The 24,111-nt window shown below is 37.9% G+C and overlaps 1 protein-coding gene across 1 annotated transcript in view; it reads left to right on the top strand.

Moving 5' to 3' along the window:
• LMX1A (LIM homeobox transcription factor 1 alpha) overlaps nt 1-24,111 on the top strand; it is a 68,896-nt gene that overhangs the window by 24,207 nt on the left and 20,578 nt on the right. Inside the window, exon 4 of the mRNA XM_058176629.1 lies at nt 19,446-19,678. Within this exon, the coding sequence (XP_058032612.1) occupies nt 19,446-19,678 (233 nt within the window). The remainder of the gene's footprint in view (nt 1-19,445; nt 19,679-24,111) is intronic.

The following is a 24,111-nucleotide window of genomic DNA, read 5'->3' as shown; positions in this document are numbered from 1 at the left end:
TCAGATGCAGTGTGCATCTGAGAAATACTTTTTTTATCTGTTAGGTTTTGTGAAGATGTTAATGACTTATTTTTAAAGCATCTGAACTTCATAATAGACTTTTGACCAATTATGAAATACAGGTAGTCCTCAACTTACAACAGTTCATTTAGTGACTGTTCAAAGTTACAACAGCATTGAAAAAAATGACGCAAGTTTTCACACTTACAACCATTGCAGCATCCCCCTGTTCGTGTGATCAAAATTCAGATGCTTGGCAACTGATTCATGTTTATGACGGTTGCATTGTCCTGGGGACGTGTAAACATGTTTTGCAACCTTCTGACAAGCGAAGTCAATCAAGAAACCAGATTCACTTAACAACAATGATACTCATTTAACAACTGCAGTGATTCATTTAACAAATGTGGCAGGAAAAGTCATAAAGTGGGAGAAAACTCACTTGACAAATTTATTACTTAGCAACATCAATTTTGGGCTCAGTAGTGGTCATAAATTGAGGACTACCTATAGTGGATTTCTGACTCTCCCATATCTGGGGACCTGTTTGGAAAATAAATAGGTTGCCATCTGCAGTCTAGATGAGTCTATTAAACATTATAATAAAGAGGCCTCTCCTGCATAACATTTCTTGGTCTTAGATGAAATAAAATATTTGCCTTTGTCAAAAGACCATGAGTTAAGCTTCTATCAGCTTTGCTGTTATCCAGAAAGTGGTTGCTAAGCAACTTCCAAGGGTATCTTTTCCATTCTTTACTTGAACTGAATGACTTTTGATGACACTAAGTGTGCTTATGGGGCTAGTTTAACTGTGGGGTTATTTATGAAATTAGTTTTCCAGGGCTTTCTTAAAGATCACCTTCAATGATGGGTTGCTCCCGGTTCACCAGATTCAGGCAAACCAGTAGCAGCAGTGGTGGGAGGCTCCACCCCCCCGCCCAGACGTCATCAAAAACATTCTGCACATGCACAGAAGCGCCGCATGCTCGCTTTGCAAGCACGCGTGTCCATCCATGTGCTACTGATAGCAAACTATTAGCGCTGGGATTTGAAACCTACTACTGATCACCTTTCTATTTAGACATAATAGAAAGTAGTTGTTATGATTAGTATTTGTTTGTAGTTGAGGGAAAGTCAACATTAACAGACGCAGAAGTAAAAGAAGTCCATTGCAATAGATTTTGTGGAAGATAAAATCAGAATGAAATTGGCAGCATGTTTTCCAACAATATTAAAAGGCATAAACATTCATTGGATTCGTAATGCGACTTGATTGATGTAGGATTTAAATTGTGAGGAGAAGGGAGGAAGACAGGCTTGTTATCAGATGCAGATTAAGTGCCTTATCAGTTAACAATTCTAATGTATTAAAAACCCAATGTGTTTGTTGAGACCTTCTGAGATTGCCTGAAACCCTTTGATGTGCATGAGTTTAGCAACTTCATGGTCAATGGTGGAGTTAAAATCACAGATCTACATGAAAAGTAAATCTGTTCTTTTTGGTGCAAATATTTTAAAAGCAGAAGCAGTAAAATGAAGTTTTAGAGACAATCTCTTCTTCCTAAAACATTGGTGCTTGAGGAAATAACTTCCAAAATAAGGGTGGAAGTTGTGATGCTGTATCACTCAATTGCCATAAAACAGAACTGATAATAGACAATGTGCACACACAGAGAACATGCTCGCATTATCTTGTACATTATTCTAAAAGAACTATAGGCTGCCTCTTGTTTTTCCTCTCTGCCCTCTACCTATACTTGTTTGATTTATTCATATAAATGTGTGCATTCTGTCTTCATAGTGCATACACACAGATAATTCAGAATGGAAACAATCTGAACCAGTATCAAATATTTTAAAAACAAAATAAAAACAAGGCACAGAATTGACAGGACTAGATTATAGGACTAGAACACAAAGAGGGACAGCAGATAGCATTTTATATTAAATAAATACTCTTAACAAGTTTGAAAAATTGGGAAAAAACCTCTATAAATGCTGTCTGCCTCGCTTCCCAAGGAAAGAGGTTCAGATGTGGTCAGGTAGGAACCCCTTTCCCTTGTCCTCCATCACAGCTAGGATACAGAAAAATGCCCCCCTTTCAAATATAGGATTCAGGCATGAGAGGAAATAAAATCCATGTATTCTGGACAAGCTTTTGGGAGGAGAGGAGGTTGTTCTCTAGCAATCAAAAGCATGTAATATACCAGGGGTGAAATCCAGCAAGTTCTGAGAGGTTCTGGAGAACCAGTAGTCGAAATTTTGAGCAGTTCGGAGAACCGGCAAATATCACCTCTGGCTGGCCCCACAGTGGGGTGAAAATGGAGATTTTGCAATATCCTTCCCCCAGGAGTGGGAAGGGAATGGGAATTTTGTAGTATCCTTCCCCTGGAGTGGGGTGGGAATGGAGATTTTGCAGTATCCTTCCCCTACCAGTATCCTTCCCCTACCACACACGCCATGCCCACCAAGCCACACCACGCCGGTAGTAAAAGAAATTGGATTTCACCACTATAATAGACTATATTATTTGGTGTATAAGATGCACTTTCCCCCCACAAAGAAGTAGGTGGAGATGTCTGTGCGTCATATACAGCAAATGTTGCTGAAGCCCCACTCACCTGCCAGCCCCCACCCTTCGGCCTCTGCTTCCCAACAATGTACCTCCTTGCAGCAAACAGCCAACAGTCTGGTCAGCTTCAGCACAGCCTGATTTAGCACAAGCAGCTGATTGGCGGTTGGATCAGCCTCCCGGAATACAATTTATCAGCTGTTCCAGGCTGCAGGGATCACCACTGCCTGTCACCGCCATTGCCATGCATCGCTGCTGCTGCCTATCATCACCTCTGCGCTCCACATTTTTGGCCTCCCACGTCCTGTTTTTGGCCCATTCCAGGTGGCGGGGATAGGCAGTGGGAATCCCCACTGCCTGGAATGGGCCAAAAACAGGACGCTCAGAAGCTGAAAATGGGGTGTGCAAAGACCAAAAACAGGACGCATTGAAGCCAAAAATGCAGTAGCAACAGGCAGTATTCCAGAAGGCTGATCCAAATGCCAATCAGCTGCTTGTGCTGAACCTGACCAGGCTGTGCTGAACCTGACCAGGCTGTTTGCTATTTGCTGCAAGGAGGTAAATTGCCGGGAGGCAGAGGCAGATTTTTTCCCCCTGTTTTCCTCCCCAAAAGCTGAATGTGTCTTATACTTTGGAGTGTCTTTTAGTCTGAAAAATACAATAGATTCCAAGGGTTACAAAGTATTTTTCTGGTCATTTCATTTTGAGGAGATTTTGGGAGTAAGCCTAAATATTTAAATAGGTGCCCAGAGCCTTTCCCCCTTCTGTAAGGTTCTCTTCAGCAGAAGTTATACAGTAGGGATGAAAGCAATTTCTTTGCTGTAGAAATCACAACTGTTGGAAGAAATATCCATCTGGTTCAGTTCCAAGCCCGGAGACAAAATGGAGGCTGGAGGCTGATTGGAAAGATGGTTTAATGATGAAGCAGAACCACATGGGTTTGTGATTCTGGGCAGCTGACCACCTGGAATTGAGAGTGAGGGGGTTTTATAGCTTTTCTTGGGCTTCGCACTTGAGCTTCCTGTTCCTGTGCAAGAACATGTATTCTATTGGCTGTTGTAGGGGTTATGTAGAGGTCATAGCTGGCTCTATAGGTTGTCTGAACTAAGTTTGGTTGACATTTCTGAGGGTGATGCAATCATTAATGGCTTTGCCCTGTTTTGGCTCTTCTGCCTTTGTTTAGACTTTGCTACAGAGAGTAATGGATTACCAAATCTGCATTTCTAAAAGCTTCCACAGCTCAGTATCTGTGTGGGGGCAGGGAGGCAGCGCTCTGAGTTTCTGTCTCTCTTAAGATTTTTTATTTCTCTTCTAGGGGAAATATTTTATCCTGCCTTTTTTAATATTCCTCAAAATATTTTGTTCTTCTAGGAGGGTGGGTGGGTGCTAACTTTGTACACAACCTAAAATCCTGTTGATTACAGGCTTTGTTTTCAAGAAAAGTATGAGGCATCATTATCTATATCTGTTATTTATTTATTTATTATTTATTTATTTATTTTATTAGATTTATAAACCGCCCTTCTCCCGAAGGACTCAGGGCGGTGTACAGCCAAAATAAAAAAAAACAATGTACAGTTAAAAGCGTTAGTAATCCCCTGGAGCCAGCCTCGTGTCACTTCCCGGGAGGCCAGCACCAACCAGGAAGGCCACGGGTCCAGTAAACATGTCGTAGTATGCAGCCTCCCCAGCAACCTGTCCACGTCCTCGAGAGTCACAGGATCAAACTCATCCCAAATAACCTCCACAAGACGCGACTCCGCCCTTCCACCTGGATCATCCCAATTTCGGTCCAAGCCGTCCCGGAGCTGAACGATTTTGTCGTATCTAACTGGATAACAGAAATGGTGGAGGTTATGAATCTTTTGTTTCAGAAGAGAACTAAATTTCTTGCAATATAACTGAATTCTTTTCAGGATTTTTTAAACATATTAAATGTTTCTAAATAGGCTAAGAACCTTCACAAGACAGAAGGATGGGCAGCAAATTATATGCATTTGGCTGTACCTTTCTTTATCTTTATAGTGGCTCAGAACCAGAAAATTTGGTTTCACTTAAAAAGACCCTCTTGGATGCCCTTCAGTACTTAGCCTTCCCAGGTTGTCCCATGTTGGGAGACATTACACTTATGACAATTTTTCACACTTATGACTGTTGCAGCATCCCCATGGTCATGTGATAAAAATCCATATGGTTGACAACTGTCTCACATTTATGATGGTTGTAGTCTCCCAGCATCATGTGATCCCCTTTTGCAACCTTTTGACAAGCAAAGTCAACGGGGAGACCAGATTCACTTAACAGCTGTGTTACTAACTTAATAACTGCAGTGATTCACTTAACAAATGTGGCAAGAAAAGTCGTAAAATGGGACAAAATTCACTTAATAAATTTCTCATAAATTTTGGGCTCAATTGTCATAGGTTGAGAAGAGGCAGGCCAGGCGTGACAAGGAGTGGCTAGGAGGGGAGGGGAGGGGTGAGGCAGGGCCAGGCATGGTGAGGAGAAGCCTGGCGAGGAGAGGCAGCCCTCAACATGAGTGATGTTGAGTTGGCCACGCCCACCCAGTCACATGACCACCCAGCCACACCTACCCAGCTGGTCATTAGGGCAGAGAATTGGTTGTTAAATTATTTGAATCCTACCACTGAATGTAACCAACCCAAAACACTAAAGCATATTTTTTTAAAAAAATATTTAATACACAGAGAGTATTTTTGTGCAGATTTATTTTAGTTTTAAATGCAATTACATGCAAATTATCTTACATTAAATCAAATTTAATTTTCTTCCAGCCTCCATCCACTTTTTTCTCTGATCTTTGTCTGCTTATTGGGTGTGTAACCTCCAACATTCCATATTAAGGCCTGTTGTGAACTTTATTCAAAAATGCTGTGAATGTCCTACCTTACCCTAATAGAAAGCAAATGGTGTATTGATATCTATTGAAAATATAGGTAGTTATAAAAATTTTCATTCATACCATTCTGCTTTCTTGTTACTTCTACATTCTAGAGTAGACAATATAAAATGGTAGGATCTTTAACAACATTGTTCAAATAGAGCACATTTATTAGTGTCATAAAATTCTGCCTGTTATCTTGTTTTCACTGAGTAAAAGTTTATACAAAGAAAACACTAAAGTCTCGTAAAGAAATAGCTGTCTGTATTAAAATAATATATTTCACCAAGAACCACATAAGCATGCTTATTTGGAATTACATTCATTTGGTCTTTGCTTTTGGTAAGTCAGTATTCAAAGATTTGCAGCCCATTTATTTTGAGCAGGACATATCAATTCATTCTGCAGCATATTTCACTGGTGATTGCTCTTCTGCTGAGCTGTGTTTTGTATACATGTTTAGAACACATGGCTGTAGAGAAGCAAAAAATGCTTTTGAGACTCAGATTCACTATCCAGTTGGAGTTCAGAAGATTTTCATCTGGCTTAGCAGCTGTTTTTCATTTTATAATTTCTGAAAACCAGTGGATTGCACGTCTCAGTTATACATACTTTTTAAAAACTGAAGGATCAACAAAAATAATTTCCCACCTGCCACAGGGGGATGAGTTGATAAATGAAAAGATGAAAAATTAGATAATTCCATTTGACAATCCAGTTTTTTCAGCCACTCTGGGTTTGTCAAGTAGTCTAAACAGCTGGTTTGCAAATCAAATTTAGATTTTTTCCCCCAATTCGTTACTAAATGCCATCCCAAAGAAGTATCCCTTGTACTAAACAGTAATGCCTAAATCAGAGTGGGAATTGCAAAATCCCGGCTAATTACAGAGCCAAATACTAGAGACAAGAAAATGAGCACCAATAGAAATAGAATTTATAAGTAAAAACAAGGAAATTGGAAAGATGCAGTGCTCTTTGAACAAATATACAGATAATAAACAGAATGAAGTTAAAAACTTAATAGAGGTTGATAAGTATATTTGATGAGCATGAGTGACATTTGGAAAATAAAGTTTATGATTAAGCTATAACAGTTTGAAAGTATGTCTTCCTTAGAAAGAGAAAGAGGCTTTCTAGAAGTAGATGACTACACTTTTACAGACGTAAATGAGGGATATCAACTGATCTGCATCTACTACATGTCTATTTCTAACCAACTTTTTAAAAATATTCTTAACAATCATTTTATATCTTAGTAAATGAAAGAAGGAATTGGAGGGAAGGTGCTATCCTGGATTTAAGCCTTGGTTAACCGTGAAAAACAATGAATTCATGATTCCCGGAGTCATGAAAAAATGAATTGAGTTGCAGATGTACTCATATTTTAAGAAAACTGATTTATCCCATAATTATTAGGCTTTTCAGTGCCACAAGCTTCTTATTGTTGTGCTAATAGACTAATATTGTCATCATCTATCCATCCATCCACCCATCCACCCACCACATAAGTAGCAATATTATTTAATCTGTTGCAGCAAAAAGCAAGAAGTCTTATGGCAGCTTTATTTTTATATCTGTGCATAATTCCTAGGTATTGCCTATCCAGATTATCAATAAAATATCTTCCATACTATTAAATGAGAACTTGTTTGATAAGTATTCTCTTGTCATAATTGTAACAATAAGCAAAACCTATAAAGAAAAGAATTAAAAAACTTGGTGAGTATTTTAAAATGAGGACTTATTTATAATATATGAATAGTTGTCTTGGTTTACATTAGCCCACCTCCTCACCACTCAGGTAAAGTTCATTTATTTATATTATGCTGAATTTTGATTGGATGTTACTGGTTATATTTATTATCTTACCTCTATTTTCTGATATTAAACCTGACTGGCGATATTTTTTTAGCTTTGTTTTATTGGAGGTTTTCTTCTGTAAAATTAAATTGCAATTTTGTCTCCTCCTTTTGGAAAGCAGTGTTAGTTAAGAGTGAACTGAGTTTAAAATTTAAACCAGATCATGCCTTCAGTCAGAGGGTTTAATTTGCTAATATTTTTCTCTCCCTGCCTCCAGTAGTCAAATTGTCCAAAGTTAGTATTATTAGAAACATTCATGGTACTGTTGCTGCTTTAAATAAAGATTAAATTCTATCTTGGCAATCAACGTCCAGATTCAGACTGAGGCAAAAGCTAGGATTTCCAGGTAAAGAAGCAAGACTCAGAGCACTGGCTTGGCTAACTGCTGTGTAGACTGTTCTTTATTGCTTTCAGGCTGAAGTCTCCAACCTCCAACCAAGGGGAACTGGTATTGGTATGGATCAGCCTTGATTGTCTGATTAACATGGGAACAAAAGCCTTCCCAGATGCCTCTTCCCTCTTGGTTTTTAATGCATTATTACTGATACTTGTGGAGTATCAGTACAGATAGTCCTTGACTTATGACCACAATTGAGCTCAAAATTTCTGTGACGAGTGAGACATGAGTTAAGTGAGTTTTGCCCCATTTTACAATTTTTCTTTTCACATTTGTTAAATCACTACAGTTGTTAAGTTACTTAGCAAGTTAAGTGAATCTGGCTTCCCCATTGATTTTGCTTATCATAAGGTTGCAAAAGATGATCACATTACCCTGTGACATTGCAACCATCATAAATATGAGCCAGTTGCCAAGAGTCTGAATTTTGATCAGTTGACCACAGGAAAGTTGCAATGGGCATAAGTATGAAAAATGGCCATAAGTCACTTTTTTCAGTGCCATTTTAAATTTGAACTGTTGTAAGTCGAGAACTACCTGTACTTATTTCTACATTGGTATAAAAAGCTATCAGTGCTATGAAGCCTGATCCTGCTGAGATGCTGATTCTAGGGCCTGGATGATAGATTCTGTCCTATTGGTGCCATGTTAAGTCTCTGGACTTCTTCTTTTTCTTGGAAGAGGATCCATTCAAGAATGCCATGATGGAGTTTAAAAATATACCTTGAGGGGTTTCATTGAAATGAATGGTACAAGTATGGTGCTTGAATTTCAAGTTACTGAAGAAAAATTTCCAATACATTTAGCATTTAGACTGCTGCTAAAACATTGAGAAAAATAATCATAAATAATTTTAAATGAAAGTGAAGTTTGTGTAGAGTCTTGTATCTTTTGTTCCTACTATCATCCTGGTGGGATTTTTAGACCTTTGCATTGCTTTGAAAAACATCATTATATTCTTAACCATTTATGTTAATGAAAACTGATATCCCCCCTCTCTAACACAAACAATATGGCTTGTCTGTCACCTTTCTTAAAATCTATTGCTTGCCCGTGAATTTAAGTGTGGCTTGTACAGGATCTAGTGGAGCATGTCCCATAATTTGTCTTAGGGTCAGTTGCTTTCTTGCATTTCTCTGTACACCTTATTTCAAATCAGAAGTAAGGAAATCCTCACTCTGTGCAGAATTTCATTTCTATTGGAGCATAGATATAATTTCATGATCATTATACACTTGATACATAACGAGGCATTTGATTGTCCAGGTAGTTAAAACTTAAAAGTGTTCAGTTGACAGAAGTGAGCATGGATTCCTCAGCCACTGCAGGAGATCACAGCATTCTCTGACAAACCTAATTCTGCTGTGAATACATTTCACAAACATGCAGCTAAGTTGGTTTCTTTTGTCAAGGGGTTTGTTAAGCATTAGCTAAAGAATGCCATGGTCCAGCCTGCTCGGTATGAAACCTAATTCTTCCCCTTTCTGGAGCCATGGCATGGGGTGTTTAATTTTTCTCTCTCGGTAGGGCTGCAGGCCCTCCAGTACTCCAGCCAAAAAAACCACTCATAGTTTAGTAGGCTTAGCCCCAATCCGGTTGCCAGGCAGTAAAACTAACTCTTGTAGGGATGGGTAGGGATGGGAGGTGGGGGTGTGTGATAAGCAGAGAGAGGAAAGGACTTTGCACACAACACTAAAACACCTTATTTTTCATGACAATGAAGATATTTTATTTATAGAAAGAAAACATAAAGATTTAAAAGACTGAACTTTTAATTGTAAAACTCAGAATTTTCTACTGAAGAATTGAAGTAAATAAACACCATCTAATGAACCTGATAGGAATTGTTTTTTATTTTAGAAAAAAAAAACGCTATATAAGTGACCCAAAGGTGTTTTTTCAAGAGGCAACTGGACTTTCTTGTTTTTTCTTTGAAGACATTTCGCTTCTTATCCAAGAAGCTTCTTCACCTGGATTCTTGACCCGGATGATTGAGAATCTCCACAGACTTTTACCTGTACAAGTGACTAAATCTAAATCTAAATAATAAAAATCTAAATAATAAATAAATAAATAAATCTCACCAGACTAAATTTTACAGCTTCTTTGTCCATCCTGAGTCTAGGGCCACTGTTTTAGAAAAACAGTGTCCTCATATGTTTGCACTATAAGTGCATAAGTGCACAAAAGGGCCTACCGTTCCTGTCCTATTGTTTCCTTTCAATATATGTTCCTGTATATAATGTTGTGACAAATAAAAAAAAAAAGTGATGAAATCTGCTGGTGGCAGATACCATTGGAAGTTGAAGCATTGTGGGTGTGCAACCAAGCATTCCTGAGAGTAGGACCCTGACCTGATTGGTGAGACGGTTTTATAGTTATAATAGGAAGACTTATTTACAGGAAGGACCTTATAGATAGCATCCAAGAACATCCAATAGCATCCAATGCCTAGGAAGAAGTGCAGAAAGAAGTGATCTGAGATTGGCGATCTCTTAGACAAAGAGCAGGCAAGTCATAGCCAAGAAAGGACACACATAGTGAATCCTTCTCTGTCTTACCTTCTACTGCTCCCTTGTGGTAACTAGGATATGAACTTTAATTTGAATTTTTGAAAGATATTGTGTAACTTCTCTGACCTATTCATATAATTATACAAACAAGTTGTATATATCAGATAATATGCATCTAACCAGGAATTTTCAAAAAACTTTTTCTGAGTTTTTGAATTTTAGGAGCAAGCTTATACTAGTAAAGTTAATTTAATCATAGCGACTGTACAAACTTAGTGTATGTTTGTTAGGACAAATATAGAATGTGATCCTATGCCTCCATTTCAGTGGTCACTATATATTCTATAAATACCTGAAGAGCCAGAGACTAGAAGCTGAATTCTAGTGTAATTCCTCTTCCACAGTGGTACCTTGCTACTCAACTGCTTTGAAACTCATTGATTCTAGTACTTAACACATTTTGACATGAAAATGTTCTCCCGGTACTCATTGTTTGTTTGGTACCCAATGCATAAGCTAGAATTTATCGGTCTTGGTTGCCTTGTGACTCACTATATTTTTTCTTATGGGAAAAGATTGTTTGGTACTCATCATTTTTGGTACTCATCATGCCTCCCAGAACCAATTAATGATGAGTACCGAGGTACCACTGTATATCCATTTTCTTTTCCAAAACTAATGGAGGATGAAAAGATGCATTTCACTCTTAAATAATGTGTGTTGTGACAAAGGATTGAATAAGTTTCTAATTCAATGGGAATACTTTTAGTCCAGTTGGAACTACCTAAAATTGTTCAGCTGCACAATACTAATATCATTTCTCATTGGGCCCTGTATTTATAAGGAAGAATAAGGTTCATAATTTAACATAATACATGATGTAGAAAAGAATATTTCTCACTTTGTCATGAATTTCAATTATGCATGAATGAAAGAAAATGCTTCATCGTGTGATCAGTCATTGCATGGAGTATTGCCTCCAGATGATTTTCAAAAAGGGTTAGATAAATTCATGGAGGAGGTCAGTTTTGCCAATGGTAATAAACCACAATGATTAAAAATAAAGAACTTGCATGCCTATAGATCAGTGGTGGGATTCAATTTTTTTTTACTACTGGATCTGTGGGCGTGGCTTGGTGGGCATGGCAGGGAAAGGATACTGTAAAATCTCCATTACCTCCCCACTCCAGGGGAAGGTTACTGCAAAATCCCCATTTCCTCCTGATCAGCTGGGGCTCGGAAGGCAGAGAATAGATGGGGGTGGGACCAGCCAGAGGTGGTATTTACCGGTTCTCCGAACTACTCAAAATTTCCGCTACCGGTTCTCCAGAACTGGTCAGAACCTGCTGAAACCCACCTCTGCTATAGATTGATATAACATTAAAGCATATCTGCCTGAGGAGGAGGGGAGATAAAATAGACTGAATCATGCCAGCCTATTTGTAGGACAGCTCATTTTTAATGCTGTTTTGTTAAACAAAAACCACAATTACCACTTTATAAATAGAAAGCAAATATTTTAATAAAATGTGACATTGTACTCTTCTGTTGCAGGCCATTCTGTTATTTGATATACTATTGCCTTTTGCAGGTAATCAATATTGGCAAACTGAAGTTTTGCTTCAATGAGGTATGGTATGTGAAGAGGCTGGAACTGAGTAATCAGGTGGAGGAAGAAGCTGAAAAATAATGTATGTGGTGTTTGGAATGCAACTCCTTTCTCCCCTCCTATGACCCCTTTTACATTTTTCAAAGGAAATAAAGCATATCTATCAGTTCCAGGCTAGATATTTCTCCTTTGAGGGAAGGGGGTGAATTGAGAGAATATGGATCCAGGAGTGTAAAGTCTTTCACTTATTTTCTCAGTACTTTCTTGTCTACTTCCATCAAAATTGAAGTAATGATGGCCATAGAATTCTCTGACATTCTGTAATGGCCAGTGATCATGAATTTCCTTTATCTTCTGAATGGAGAGGGAGTTTGGTGCCCTTTACTGCCCTTTTATGAAACCTAAGAATTGTTTCTTAGTTTTAAAGAAAACATATGCATAAAAACATGTGGAATCTTCTCAAATCATGTCCAAGGCTGTATTTAGAATATAGCAACCCATTTTATCCTGACGACCTGTCAGTGGTCTTCTGATATTTTGTTTTATTTATTTTTTAAATTTTTATGCTGCCCATCTCATTGTTACATGACTCTGGATGACTATGATAAAATGCAAATACAAAACAAAACATTAAACATTTAAATTAACAAAAAATAGATAAGATTAAACCAGAATAGAATAGAATAGAATAGAATAGAATAGAATAGAATAGAATAGAATAGAATAGAATTTTATTGGCCAAGTGTGATTGGACACACAAGGAATTTGTCTTGGTGCATATGCTCTCAGTGTACATAAAAGAAAAGATACGTTCATCAAGGTACAACATTTACAACACAATTGATGGTCAATATATCAATATAAATCATAAGGATTGCCAGCAACAAGTTATAGTCATACAGTCATAAGTGGAAAGAGATTGGTGATGGGAACTATGAAACGATTAATAGTAGTGCAGATTCAGTAAATAGTCTGACAGTGTTGAGGGAATTATTTGTTTAGCAGAGTGATGGCCTTCGGGAAATACAATGGGGTGGAGAGGGACTCATCTTCCTAGTTCAATAACCACCTCCAATGTGGCACATTCCATCAGGGCCCCAGGCAGAGCCAGGTCTTGAGACACTTTTGGAAGGCCAAGACGGTGAGAGGGCTGATCTCATCTCCAGGGTTACAATGTTCCAGTCATCCCCTCTCCCTGATCTTTTCTTATTCTGAAACACAAACTGCAATGAAAGTAAGAAACGATGTATGGTGATAATGTAGCTACTGTGTTCTTATTGCTGAAACTGTTGGAAGAAATATCCTTCTGGGTTCAGTTCTAAGTGGGGAAAAAGACACTGGAAACATGGAGACTGTTTCGAAAGATGGTTAAATGATTAATAGGATCACATGGCTTGAGTTATGCCCTCTCTGGGCCCCATCCTAGAGTTTCCTGTTCCTGTGTAAGTAATGCACTCTGATTGGTGGTCAGACTCCCAGGGGACGGGGCAGTGGTGAAATCTAAATGTTTTTCCTACTGATTCTATGGGCATGGCTTGGTGGGCTTGGTTTGGTTTGGTGGGGGTCACGTGACTGGGTGGGCGTGGCTATCTAGTCATGTGACTGGGGGGGGTAAAAAGACAGAAACTCACTTTAACAATGTCCTGCTGGAGCAGGGGATTGGACTAGATGACCTCCAGATCCCTTCCAGCACTGGATTGCTGTGCTCTTTCAAGATATCCTCTAAAGCTGCATCTAGTGCCAGGTTTGTGGTCCTTCCTTCCTTTCCTTTTTCTCTCCCTTCCTCCCTCCCTCCCTCCTTTTCTTTCTTTCTTTCTTTCTTTCTTTCTTTCTTTCTTTCTTTCTTTCTTTCTTTCTTTCTTTCTTTCTTTCTTTCTCTCTCTCTCTCTCTCTCTTTCTTTCTCTCTCTCACTCTTTTTCCTTCCTTCCTTCCTTCCTTCCTTCCTTCCTTCCTTCCTTCCTTCCTTCCTTCCTTCCTTCCTTCCTTCCTTCCACCCCCATCCCCTTTTTTGGCCTAGCAGGCCTCAGGGAAGCCTCCTGGAATAAGTAGGAAAAATGTTTTAAAAAGTTCTGAGGATCGTGCGGCACAGCTGATTGTCATAGCTGATTGTCAGAACCTTTTAAAAACTTTTTAAAAGCACTTTTCTACTTCCTATTGCCCAAACGGGTAGTAAAAAAATGGTAAAAAAAGGTTCAGATGATCAGATGTGCCGCATGATCGTCAGAACTTTTAAAAAAAACCTTTTAAAGCATTTTTTTACTACCGGGTTGGGAGAACCAGTAGCATTTTCACTATCAGTTCGGGAAAACCGCCCTGAACCAGTAGCATTTCACCATTGGGATGGGGGTCTTAGCTAAGTTTGTAGGCTACCTGTTTCCCAGGCTTGGTTGAGCCTTGCTGGAGGCTGATGTAATCTCCTCAGGAGCCATGTGGTGAGTTCTGTTGCTAGATGGGTAGAGGGCTAATCCTATCGTTGTTATGTAGAATGGACTGGCTCAGGCCTTAATGGTCCATTAACAAAGGTGGTGGAGGGGCTGAGTTTCTGCCTCCCTTTTTGGGGAAATATTCTGCCATTTTAATATTTCCCCAAAATATTTCTCATTTTCCTAGGAGAGTGGTGGGTGCTAATTTACTATAGAACAAGAAGTGGGGTCTTCTAAGGACTAAGCTGCTGTAATTTTAAACAATGTTGAAAGACAATCTTGCCCTTTTCTTCTCTGTATATGGATGCTTGCTGGTTTTCCAGGGTCCTTCTGGTGATTTCCTCAGTGACATCCTTTCCAAGGTGGCTGGACAGAGTTATTCCATCCTTTTAAAAACGCTGGGAAGGATGTATAAATAATAAAGCAAATAAGACAGGCAAATAAGAAATTCAGCCGGTTCTATTTGGCTCGTGCAAACCAGTAACAGTGGCTGTTGGAGGCTCCACCCACCCACGCGGACGTCATGACGTTGCTTTTTTGTGAAATTTTAAGCCTCTGCGCATGACGGTGCGCACACATTTGCGAACCAGTAGGGAAGGTTGGTGAATTTCACTCCTGAAATAAGATCCCATAAGAAACTGCACTATGGAATTAAAAACGATACTTTCTTTGAGATCTTACATCTTATCCTTTGAAGAACTCTTCTTAGTTTGACTATATAGCTTGTTTTTCTGTTTATATTGTAGTTTAAATTTGTCATTCTTGTGCTATTTTTCTTTTATCTCACAACTAGCAGCATATCGTTAAATAAGAACTGGCCACTGTTACTGAGGGCTGGCAGATTTTTTTTTATGCTAGTATGAATGTTTCTTGTTGATGGTGATAGGAGAGAAGGGGAGGAAATATGCTAAGGTATACTACCAATCATCTGAGGCTTTTATTTAGCTATGGTGCCTCTTCTCTACCTTTCACAAAACTAGCTGATGAGCAGAAATATTTTCTTACTTATCAACTGATTAAAATGCTTTTAATAAATGACTTTTCCCATAGTCAAAAAAATAGTTATATAAAATGCAATTAAAAATTAAGAGGGAGAAGATAAACCAGGTAAGTTGAAATACCATTTTGTCTTCTCCATCTGATATGGCCTCCTTAGTCTCAGAACTACATATTATTTATTTATGGTTCAAGACCAAGTCACAAAGTTTAAAATATAACTCACAATGAATACATACATGCTGTACATAAAAGGAAGAAACCGTGTAAAATTTATACTTCATTGAAGCCACCGAACAGTTTTATAAGATAAGGCTATAAATAAAAATTTTGCTGCTGTCTTCAAAACACTATTCTCACTATTTAGTGAGAATACCTCAATCTCCTCATCCTGAATGGAGCTTATCAGGTTCTGTTTGCCAATGAAAGTACACTGGGTACTTTAAAAGGATGTGTGAAATGGACTCAGCCTTTAGGAGCAAATACGTACTCAGTTTTCATAGGAAAGTTTGGCATATTGACCAGCTATCACTTTAGTAGGGAGAACATCTATACAAGCTAATGAGATGGCAGTGTAGAGAATCTTACAGACATATTTGGGGAATGTCCAAGGAGAGAAAGCAATTCATCTGTAAGGGAGATGGGAAACTTTGGCTCTGTCTACTTGGATATCTAAGTTCTATACCCTTTGCTTAATTTCTACTAAGTTTTTTTTTTCTGGGCCTACAGCAAGTGAGGCTGGCATTAACAAACTTGACTGTCTCAGATCTTGTTCTATTTTGAGATAATAGAAAAAATAGATCTTGTTCTATTTGTTTTTGCAGAGTAGATTGATGTATATAGTATGGAATGAGCTGTACCAATGAGATCCCACAAATTATTTGTTTTGTCCAGAATCTTAACCAATATTATCTGGCCTGGGCCTCAAATGAGATGTCAGATAAATCTAATCTGGTAATGGCATTTGAAGTAGAATAAGGAATATGTGCTATTGATTTTAAAGAACTTGTTTGAATTTGTTGAAGGACTGAATTTTTTTTGTAAATACACATGCATGAGATCATGCTAAGGAGTTTGGTCTTGAATAATTTAATTGCTGCAGGAACAAAGTGGTTCCCCCACCAACTTGCGTATTTGTTAGGTACTTTTAGATCTATACCAGAAATACTTTTTGCGCTTTCATACCTCTTATTTGATGACCTTAGCATGTAGAAGATTGAAAGTGAATACTCAGGTGCTTAAATAATTTCACTTGCTCAATAGATCTGCAATTAAGTGCCCAGCTAGATGGATGAGTTTATTTTGAAATGTTTCTAGTAAAATAAGTTGACAGTCTAATTTTTGAAACCAAAAGAATAGCTGCATCTTCTACTACTATGTCCTTGTGAGAGGAGCACTTTTTTGTTTCCTACACCCATATTTATTATAGCATCACTGCCTAATACTAGTACTAGAGAGGGTTATTGCCAAATGTGATTGACGTGACAATCACGGTAACAGACAATTCAAAATTAATGCTCAGTACAAAGGAAAGTCCTTTAAAAATCAAAGTAACTCTCCATACACTTGATCAAATGTAACTCCCTGAGCTGATCAAGAGAACAGTTAGATTTGATCATAGCCAGTTATTTCTGTTTGATCAAATATTCTTGCTGACTTCTTGTGTTCTTTTCATTTAATTTCCCCTAACCCCCAAAACTTTAACCTTAGACTGTCTACTGTCAACCTCACCCCATTCCTAAGAGGTCTTTAAGGGACATGCATAAGCACACCAGCATGCCTACCGTCCCTGTCCCAATGTTCCTTTTTATATGTATCCATTTCATGTATTCGTAATTATCTTTATACTTATATCTGTTACCATTACTTGCTTTATGAAATAAACAAACAAACAAATAAATAAATAATTCTGAAATCAGTGTGGACAAGAATTCATCCATATGAGTGAAATCTCTGGAGTACAAGTGAATACATGAAAAAAACATGTATGTTGTGTTGAAAGTTTCACTGTTTTTCTTGCTGGATCTTCATAGACTTTTGAAAAATAGGGCACTTGGTAACAACAGCAAGTGTTTGCAATTAGCTTTGCCATATGATAGGGTTTGTGTTCGGCAACTTCCAGGTGGAATTGGAGTCAAATACCTGGCATAGCATAATATCCAGTGGGATGTTAGCTCATTTTACAGAAGCCACACAATTGCCAGAGTTAAATGGTGATCCAAAAAGTTAGCAGAGGAATCTGCCACCCATCCGTAGATCAAGATCTTTCTAATACTCTGTTATAAACCAGCTCACTGTGGTATCTAATGCTGGATTTTACCTCCCCTCCTCTGACACCTATGGCTAGAGCTGCAAGATTTTTCTTTTCTTTCTTCTTGGCTGTCTGTGAGAAACAATTTAGTTCACTGCCGTGAGGCTGCTATCTTTTTATTTATTTATTTATTCTAAAACAGCCACTTATAGTACATTTAACATAACATAACATAACATAATAACAGAGTTGGAAGGGACCTTGGAGGTCTTCTAGTCCAACCCCCTGCCGAGCAGGAAACCCTAAACCATTTCAGACAAATGGCTATCCAACATTTTCTTAAAAATTTCCAGTTTCTCAGAGACCAGTTTCTATAATAATAAATAATAGAAATGAAAGAATAAAACAATCACAACTCATACATAGGCATGTTCCATCCTTTTGGTGCAACTTAATTATTACTAATGTATTGAGTCAAACTTTTAAAATCAGTTTGGGAGTTGTAAGAATACAGGTAGTCCTTGACATACAACCACAATTGAGCCCAAAATTTCTGTTGTAAGTGAGGCATTGGTTAAGTAAGTTTTGTCCCATTTTACGACCTTTCTTGCCACAGTTGTTAAGTAAATCACTGCAGTTGTTAGTCACGGTTAAGTGAATCTGGTTCCCCATTGATTTTGCTTATCAAAAGATTGTAAAATGGGATCATCTGACCTTGGGACACTGCAACAGTATGAATCAGTTGCTAAGCATCTGAATTTTGATCATATGATCATGGGGATGCTACAAAGGTCATAAATGTGAAAAATACTCATAAGTCACTTTTTTTCAGTGCCATTGTAACTGAACAATGAACTGTTGTAAGTTGAGGACTACTTGTATTTGCTTCATGTATAGGAAGGTGTTGCATTCTAATATTGTTCAAAAATCATAAAACAAATGAGGTTTTGATACCCTTCCCCCAACAATAAAGATGTCATGGAAATGTATTTACTAAACTTGTCTAAAATTTGTTTTGGTGGATTCCCTCAATTTTGTTTCCCTTCCCTTCCCTTTTCATCAAATGTCACCAGCTGGTAGGAAAACATCCACCAACCACTCCCTTTAATACAAGGCTTGGGGAAGAGGTATATTTTGTCAGATGGCTAGACCAGTAAGTATATACATACATCTATAAAAATTTGCTCTGCTTTGGTACAAGTATTCTTCATGGGTATTTCATGGGTTCATCAGCTGATAATTGTATGAAATACTTGTGCCAGAGATTGGCTTGTTTCTTTCAAATTGGCCTCTTCCATTGAAAGACGCAAACTCTTCCCATTGATCAAAGCAAAAATGATCTGGAAAAAAATGTTTGGGGGCTGAAAGAGAGGAGAATGCCCACCCCAGCCTAGGACGGCCAATAGGTGCTCTGAGGATCTTTAAGTATTTGATTCTGACGCTAATCAAAAGTTGGTGATGAACATCAAAATTGCCATGGCTTGTAGCTACTTAAAAGGAAAAAAGTGACTAATACTGTAAAGGAGAACTTTAGGCTGTCCTAGGTGTGAGTTGGGGATGAGATGAAGGGAAGGCAATGTCATGATTCAGAAGGGTATGGAAGAAAAAAGAGGTTGCCAAAGCATATATATAGTGGAGATGAGTATAGTTTTCCAAACAACAAAATGGAAATTCAAACGATTTCTTTATTTCGTTATCAATACAATAGCAATAGCACTTAGATGTTTTTTATCAGGGCAACCTGATCTACCCAAATATGGCATGGAGCATACTGCTTCCATGGCTCTTAAGGAGGGCTTAAGAGTAAAGTATACAATTGTAGTTAAAGTCATCAAGACCAGGCTCCTAACTGATTGCCTAAGTGATCAACATAATCAAGGCACAATTCTGACCTATCTACTTTTGATTTTCTTTGTCACAGGATTTTTGCAGTGAAGTGCAATAACTGTTTGGAAGCAATTACACCCAGTGAGTTTGTTATGCGAGCTCAGAAAAGTGTATATCATGTAGGCTGCTTCTGCTGTTGTGTCTGTGAGAAACAGCTTCAGAAGGGAGATGAATTTGTCCTTAAGGATGGCCAGCTGCTGTGCAGGAATGACTATGAGAAGGAACGTGAAAGGCTCAGCATTGGAAGTCCAGCCCCATCGGACTCTGGTAAGGCAGATCACTTATTTTGTTGGGAGCATTGATGAGACAGCAAAGTTTCTTGTTAGTATCATATTGTTTATAAGGTTTTAATATTTCCCAGAAATAGCTGTCCCTGAGGTTAAAGATCTCACCACAATATAAAAGTATGCTTTATTAAGATGTTCATATTATTCCAGTAGTTTAAGGAAAGGCAACAACACTTAAAAGTTTACTACCAGTTCGCAAGAACTGGGAAGAACCAGTAGCAACCCACCACTGGTTTTAGCCTCCCTGATCATCTTCGTTGCTTTCTCATCATAGTGAACGAAACTGGATGCAATATTACACTTGTGGTCTTACCAAGGCATTATAAAGCAGTTTTAAAACTTCAGTTGATCTTGATTCTGTCCCTCTGTTAATGCTGCCAATTAGCAGCTACGGCACACTGCTGGCTCATATTTAGGTGGTTGTCCAATAGGACTCCTAGATCTCTCTTACAGTTACTGCTGTTGAGCTTAAGTACCACATATTCCATACTTGTACATTTGGTTTTTCTTGCCTAACTGTAAAACCTTACTTTTCTCACCACTGAATTTCATTTTGTGGAATAGGGCCCAGTGTTCAAGTCTATCAAGATCCTTCTGGATCTTGAGCCTATCTTCTGGAGTATTGGCTACTCCTCCTAGCTTGGTGTTGTCTGCAAATTTGATGAGTTTCCCTTTTATCCCCTCATCTAAATTGTTTGTGAAGATGTTGAAGAATACCGGGACTAAAACAGAACCTTGAGGTACTCCACTGTATCAGTCCCTCCATATAGATATAGTTCCTGTAAGTATTACATGTTGTGTGCAGTTGTTCAGCCAGTTATGAATTCATCTGGTAGTGATGCTGTCTAACCTACATTTTTCTATCTTACCAAGTAGTAGATTATGGTCTATTTTACCAAATGATTTATTGAAGTCCACAGCATTTCTCTGGTTCACTAATTTAGTCACCTTGTCAAAAAATATAATAAAATTTGTTTGACATGGGCCATTTTTGACAAATTTGTGTTGGCTTCTGATTATAACTTTGCTTCTCTCTAGGGCATAAATCTTATATATACACACAATTTGTGTGACACAAACCTCAAGAGCAAAAAACAATGAGCCAAAGGAAAAGGAAGTTCAGTCTTACAAATGATTCTTTTAGATTCTTGAACTAATCAGGTGCTTTGCTGATGAGTACTTATCTAAATCATTATGTTCCCTTTCCTCTGAATAACTTATTCCTTTCTATGGAGTACAGAAGAAAGGAAGGAAAAGACTTCTGAGTCTGGAAATATCACCCCATTACCTCACTATTAATTCCATATTGACAGATTTGCAAGTAACTTTAGAAATGCTTGAGATGTTTATAGAATAGAATAGAATAGAATAGAATAGAATAGAATAGAATTTTTTATTGGCCAAGTGTGATTGGACACACAAGGAATTTGTCTTGGTGCATATGCTCTCAGTGTACATAAAAGAAAAGATACGTTCATCAAGGTACAACATTTGCAACACAAATGATGGTCAATATATCAATATAAATCATAAGGGTTACCAGCAACAAAGTTACAGTCATACGTCATAAGTGGAAAGAGATTGGTGATGGGAACGATGAGAAGATTAATAGTAGTGCAGATTTAGTAAATAGTTTGACAGTGTTGAGGGAATTATTTGTTTAGCAGAGTGATGGCCTTTGGGAAAAAACTGTTCTTGTGTCTAGTTGTTCTGGTGTGCAGTGCTCTATAGCATCGTTTTGAGGGTAGGACTTGAAACAGTTTATGTCCTGGATGTGAGGGATCTGTAAATATTTTCACGGCCCTCTTCATGATTCGTGCAGTATACAGGTCCTCAATGGAAGGCAGGTTGGTAGCAATTATTTTTTTTATTAATTATTTTATGTGAAGTATGTGAAGTATTTCAATCCCATGAAAGAAGAATCTGATTTAGAGCTGCTTTCCTGTTCAGATGTTATTAGCTATTGGACTTGATGCCAAAGGCTGGCCACGCCCATCATCTGCATCTCCTATTATTGCCTGTCATCCTTTTGAATTTCCTACCTCACCCCTATGTTAGAATTCTGGCTCTGATTTAGGATCTTAAGAGGTGAAGGGGAAACCAGGAGGAGATAAGAAGATACTTGGGTCTCGTAGTCAATAGAAGCTTTTCAGCAAAGCTGGAATCATTTTAAAGAAAGTGTAGATATGGATTCCCGTTTTTAGATGAATTGTGTTTTATTGCTTACTTTGGAATTGCCAGTTTTAACAGGAATACATTATTTGAAAATAATAGTCCCATCTAAAACAGAATCAGCAAAATACTGCCATCTTCTGGCAAATATGTAGTTTTCTGGCTATCAAAATAAAGTAATAGGATAACTTAATTTTTTAAAAAAAAAACAATGAAGAAATACAATGATTTCCCCCCAGTGCTGGCTGAGACTCTTTCAGTTGCTAGTAGCCTGGTTTGCAAAAAATGCTTTAAAACTAAACTTTTAAATTACTTTAAAAATTACTTTAATACAATTGTACCAAGCCATCTCTTGCCAACTCTGAACAGGAGTTGCATTCCACTTGTTAGAGTGAATGAAGATGTTCACTATAACATCTTACCATTGCATTGGTCTTTAGGGCCAGCATTAATATCCCTGTTCCATATTAGGTAAAGGATTTTCTTAATGATACCACTGTCTGATCCATTACTTTGCCATTTTATATAAAATCCATCCAGATTTAATTATGCTACTTGGGCAATATCAATGCAAATAAAAAAAAGTTTTCACAATAATTGAGCAGTCAGTCTCTCATCTTTGTGCTTGTGATCAGAAACAATATTGTTATTATAATATAAACAACCACTGATCTCCATCATTCCCAGTTTCACTGGCTATACCCTCATCCTTGTGGAAGATCAGCCCACTGGATAGAATTTTGGTTTCAATTTACGCAGTATCTTTTGTTCCAATGTATGTCACCATTGTCAAGTTGGTATTCTTTACTTAAAAATACCCCACTTGATTTTGGAAATATTTGCATATAATTTAACAAATCCTAAAGTACTAAGGTTCTAAATGGAAAGCCTCTTGGAGTTTTCCAGATTCTTATATGACGCCCAGCATCTCTAAGGATTGTCTTATTTTGTTGCATACTCTGTTGCAAGCACATTTAGTTAAGCAGCATAAGTAGACTGTAACTCAAAACAAAGTAGGAATGCACATATCTGCAAGCAAGAACAGACCTTCTCCAGGACGTTTAGTCAGCTTCCCCAGGCTATGATACGACAGCAGATTCCTGCTTGGTCAGCATCTTTCTTTACAATCCCATTTAGAAACCCAAGGGATCAAGTAGCAGCATGAAAACTCAGGCCCATCTTTGTGAGAAAATGAAGATAAAACACAAAATACTGGAAGCCATATGTTCATAATCTGTAAAGCCCCTCGTTCAATGATTCCTTCCTCTGACCCCCAGTGGCCAAGCCTAAGTAAACAGAGGCCTGTGAAAGAAACACCTTCTTTCCAATTAAAAGTGCACTAACATCTCTCCTTCCTCTAATTCCCTCAAACCAAAGAATTTTTTCATCTTTTTCATGAATCCAGTATTTCATTGCTTTCCCCTATTGAGTCTTGAGGTCAGTGCAGACAATATACACCGCCTGTTGTCCTTTTCCATGTGACATAAGGAGGAGTTTTAAAGATTAATTAATTCCTACCCTGTCTGTGGAGGGGGGCTTGAAAGACAGAGTTAATTAAAAGTATTGCTTATGTTAAAGCAGAATCAACTTTCCATTATTTGGGGGGATTTGGTAAGCAGGTGTTTGGGGGTATTGAAGCTACTTTTCTTTCTTTGGACAGGATTCTCTCAGCACCATTTTTCCAATTGATCATTTTAAACTTTCTCTGTTTCATGCTTCAAATGCAGCCAGAGGTGGGAAATATTTTATCACTCTAATTCTCTGAGTTGAGCTTCCTCAATCTTCTATTTTCCAGCTCTCAACAATCCCCTGGGTTTGTTGGGAGTGGTGGAAATTCCAAATTAGCACAGTTGCTGGGTAATAAGTTTGGACAAAGGAAATACAGCAGGAAGAAAGTCCAATTTTTTAAAGAATTCTTAGGATAAGTGTTTATTTGTTCTACTTTAATATTTGGTAATTGTATTAAAACAGCTACACATCTAGGATAAGCCCCCAAAACACATTTACAAACTTGCAAATAGTTTGTAAGAGTTTTAAAGATTAATTAATTCCTACCCTGTCTGTGGAGGGGGGCTTGAAAGACAGAGTTAATTAAAAGTATTGCTTATGTTAAAGCAGAATCAACTTTCCATTATTTGGGGGGATTTGGTAAGCAGGTGTTTGGGGGTATTGAAGCTACTTTTCTTTCTTTGGACAGGATTCTCTCAGCACCATTTTTCCAATTGATCATTTTAAACTTTC

Source organism: Ahaetulla prasina, chromosome 3 (assembly GCF_028640845.1).
Source record: "Ahaetulla prasina isolate Xishuangbanna chromosome 3, ASM2864084v1, whole genome shotgun sequence".
NCBI lineage: Eukaryota > Metazoa > Chordata > Lepidosauria > Squamata > Colubridae > Ahaetulla > Ahaetulla prasina.
This window is presented reverse-complemented; position numbering and strand designations above follow the sequence as displayed.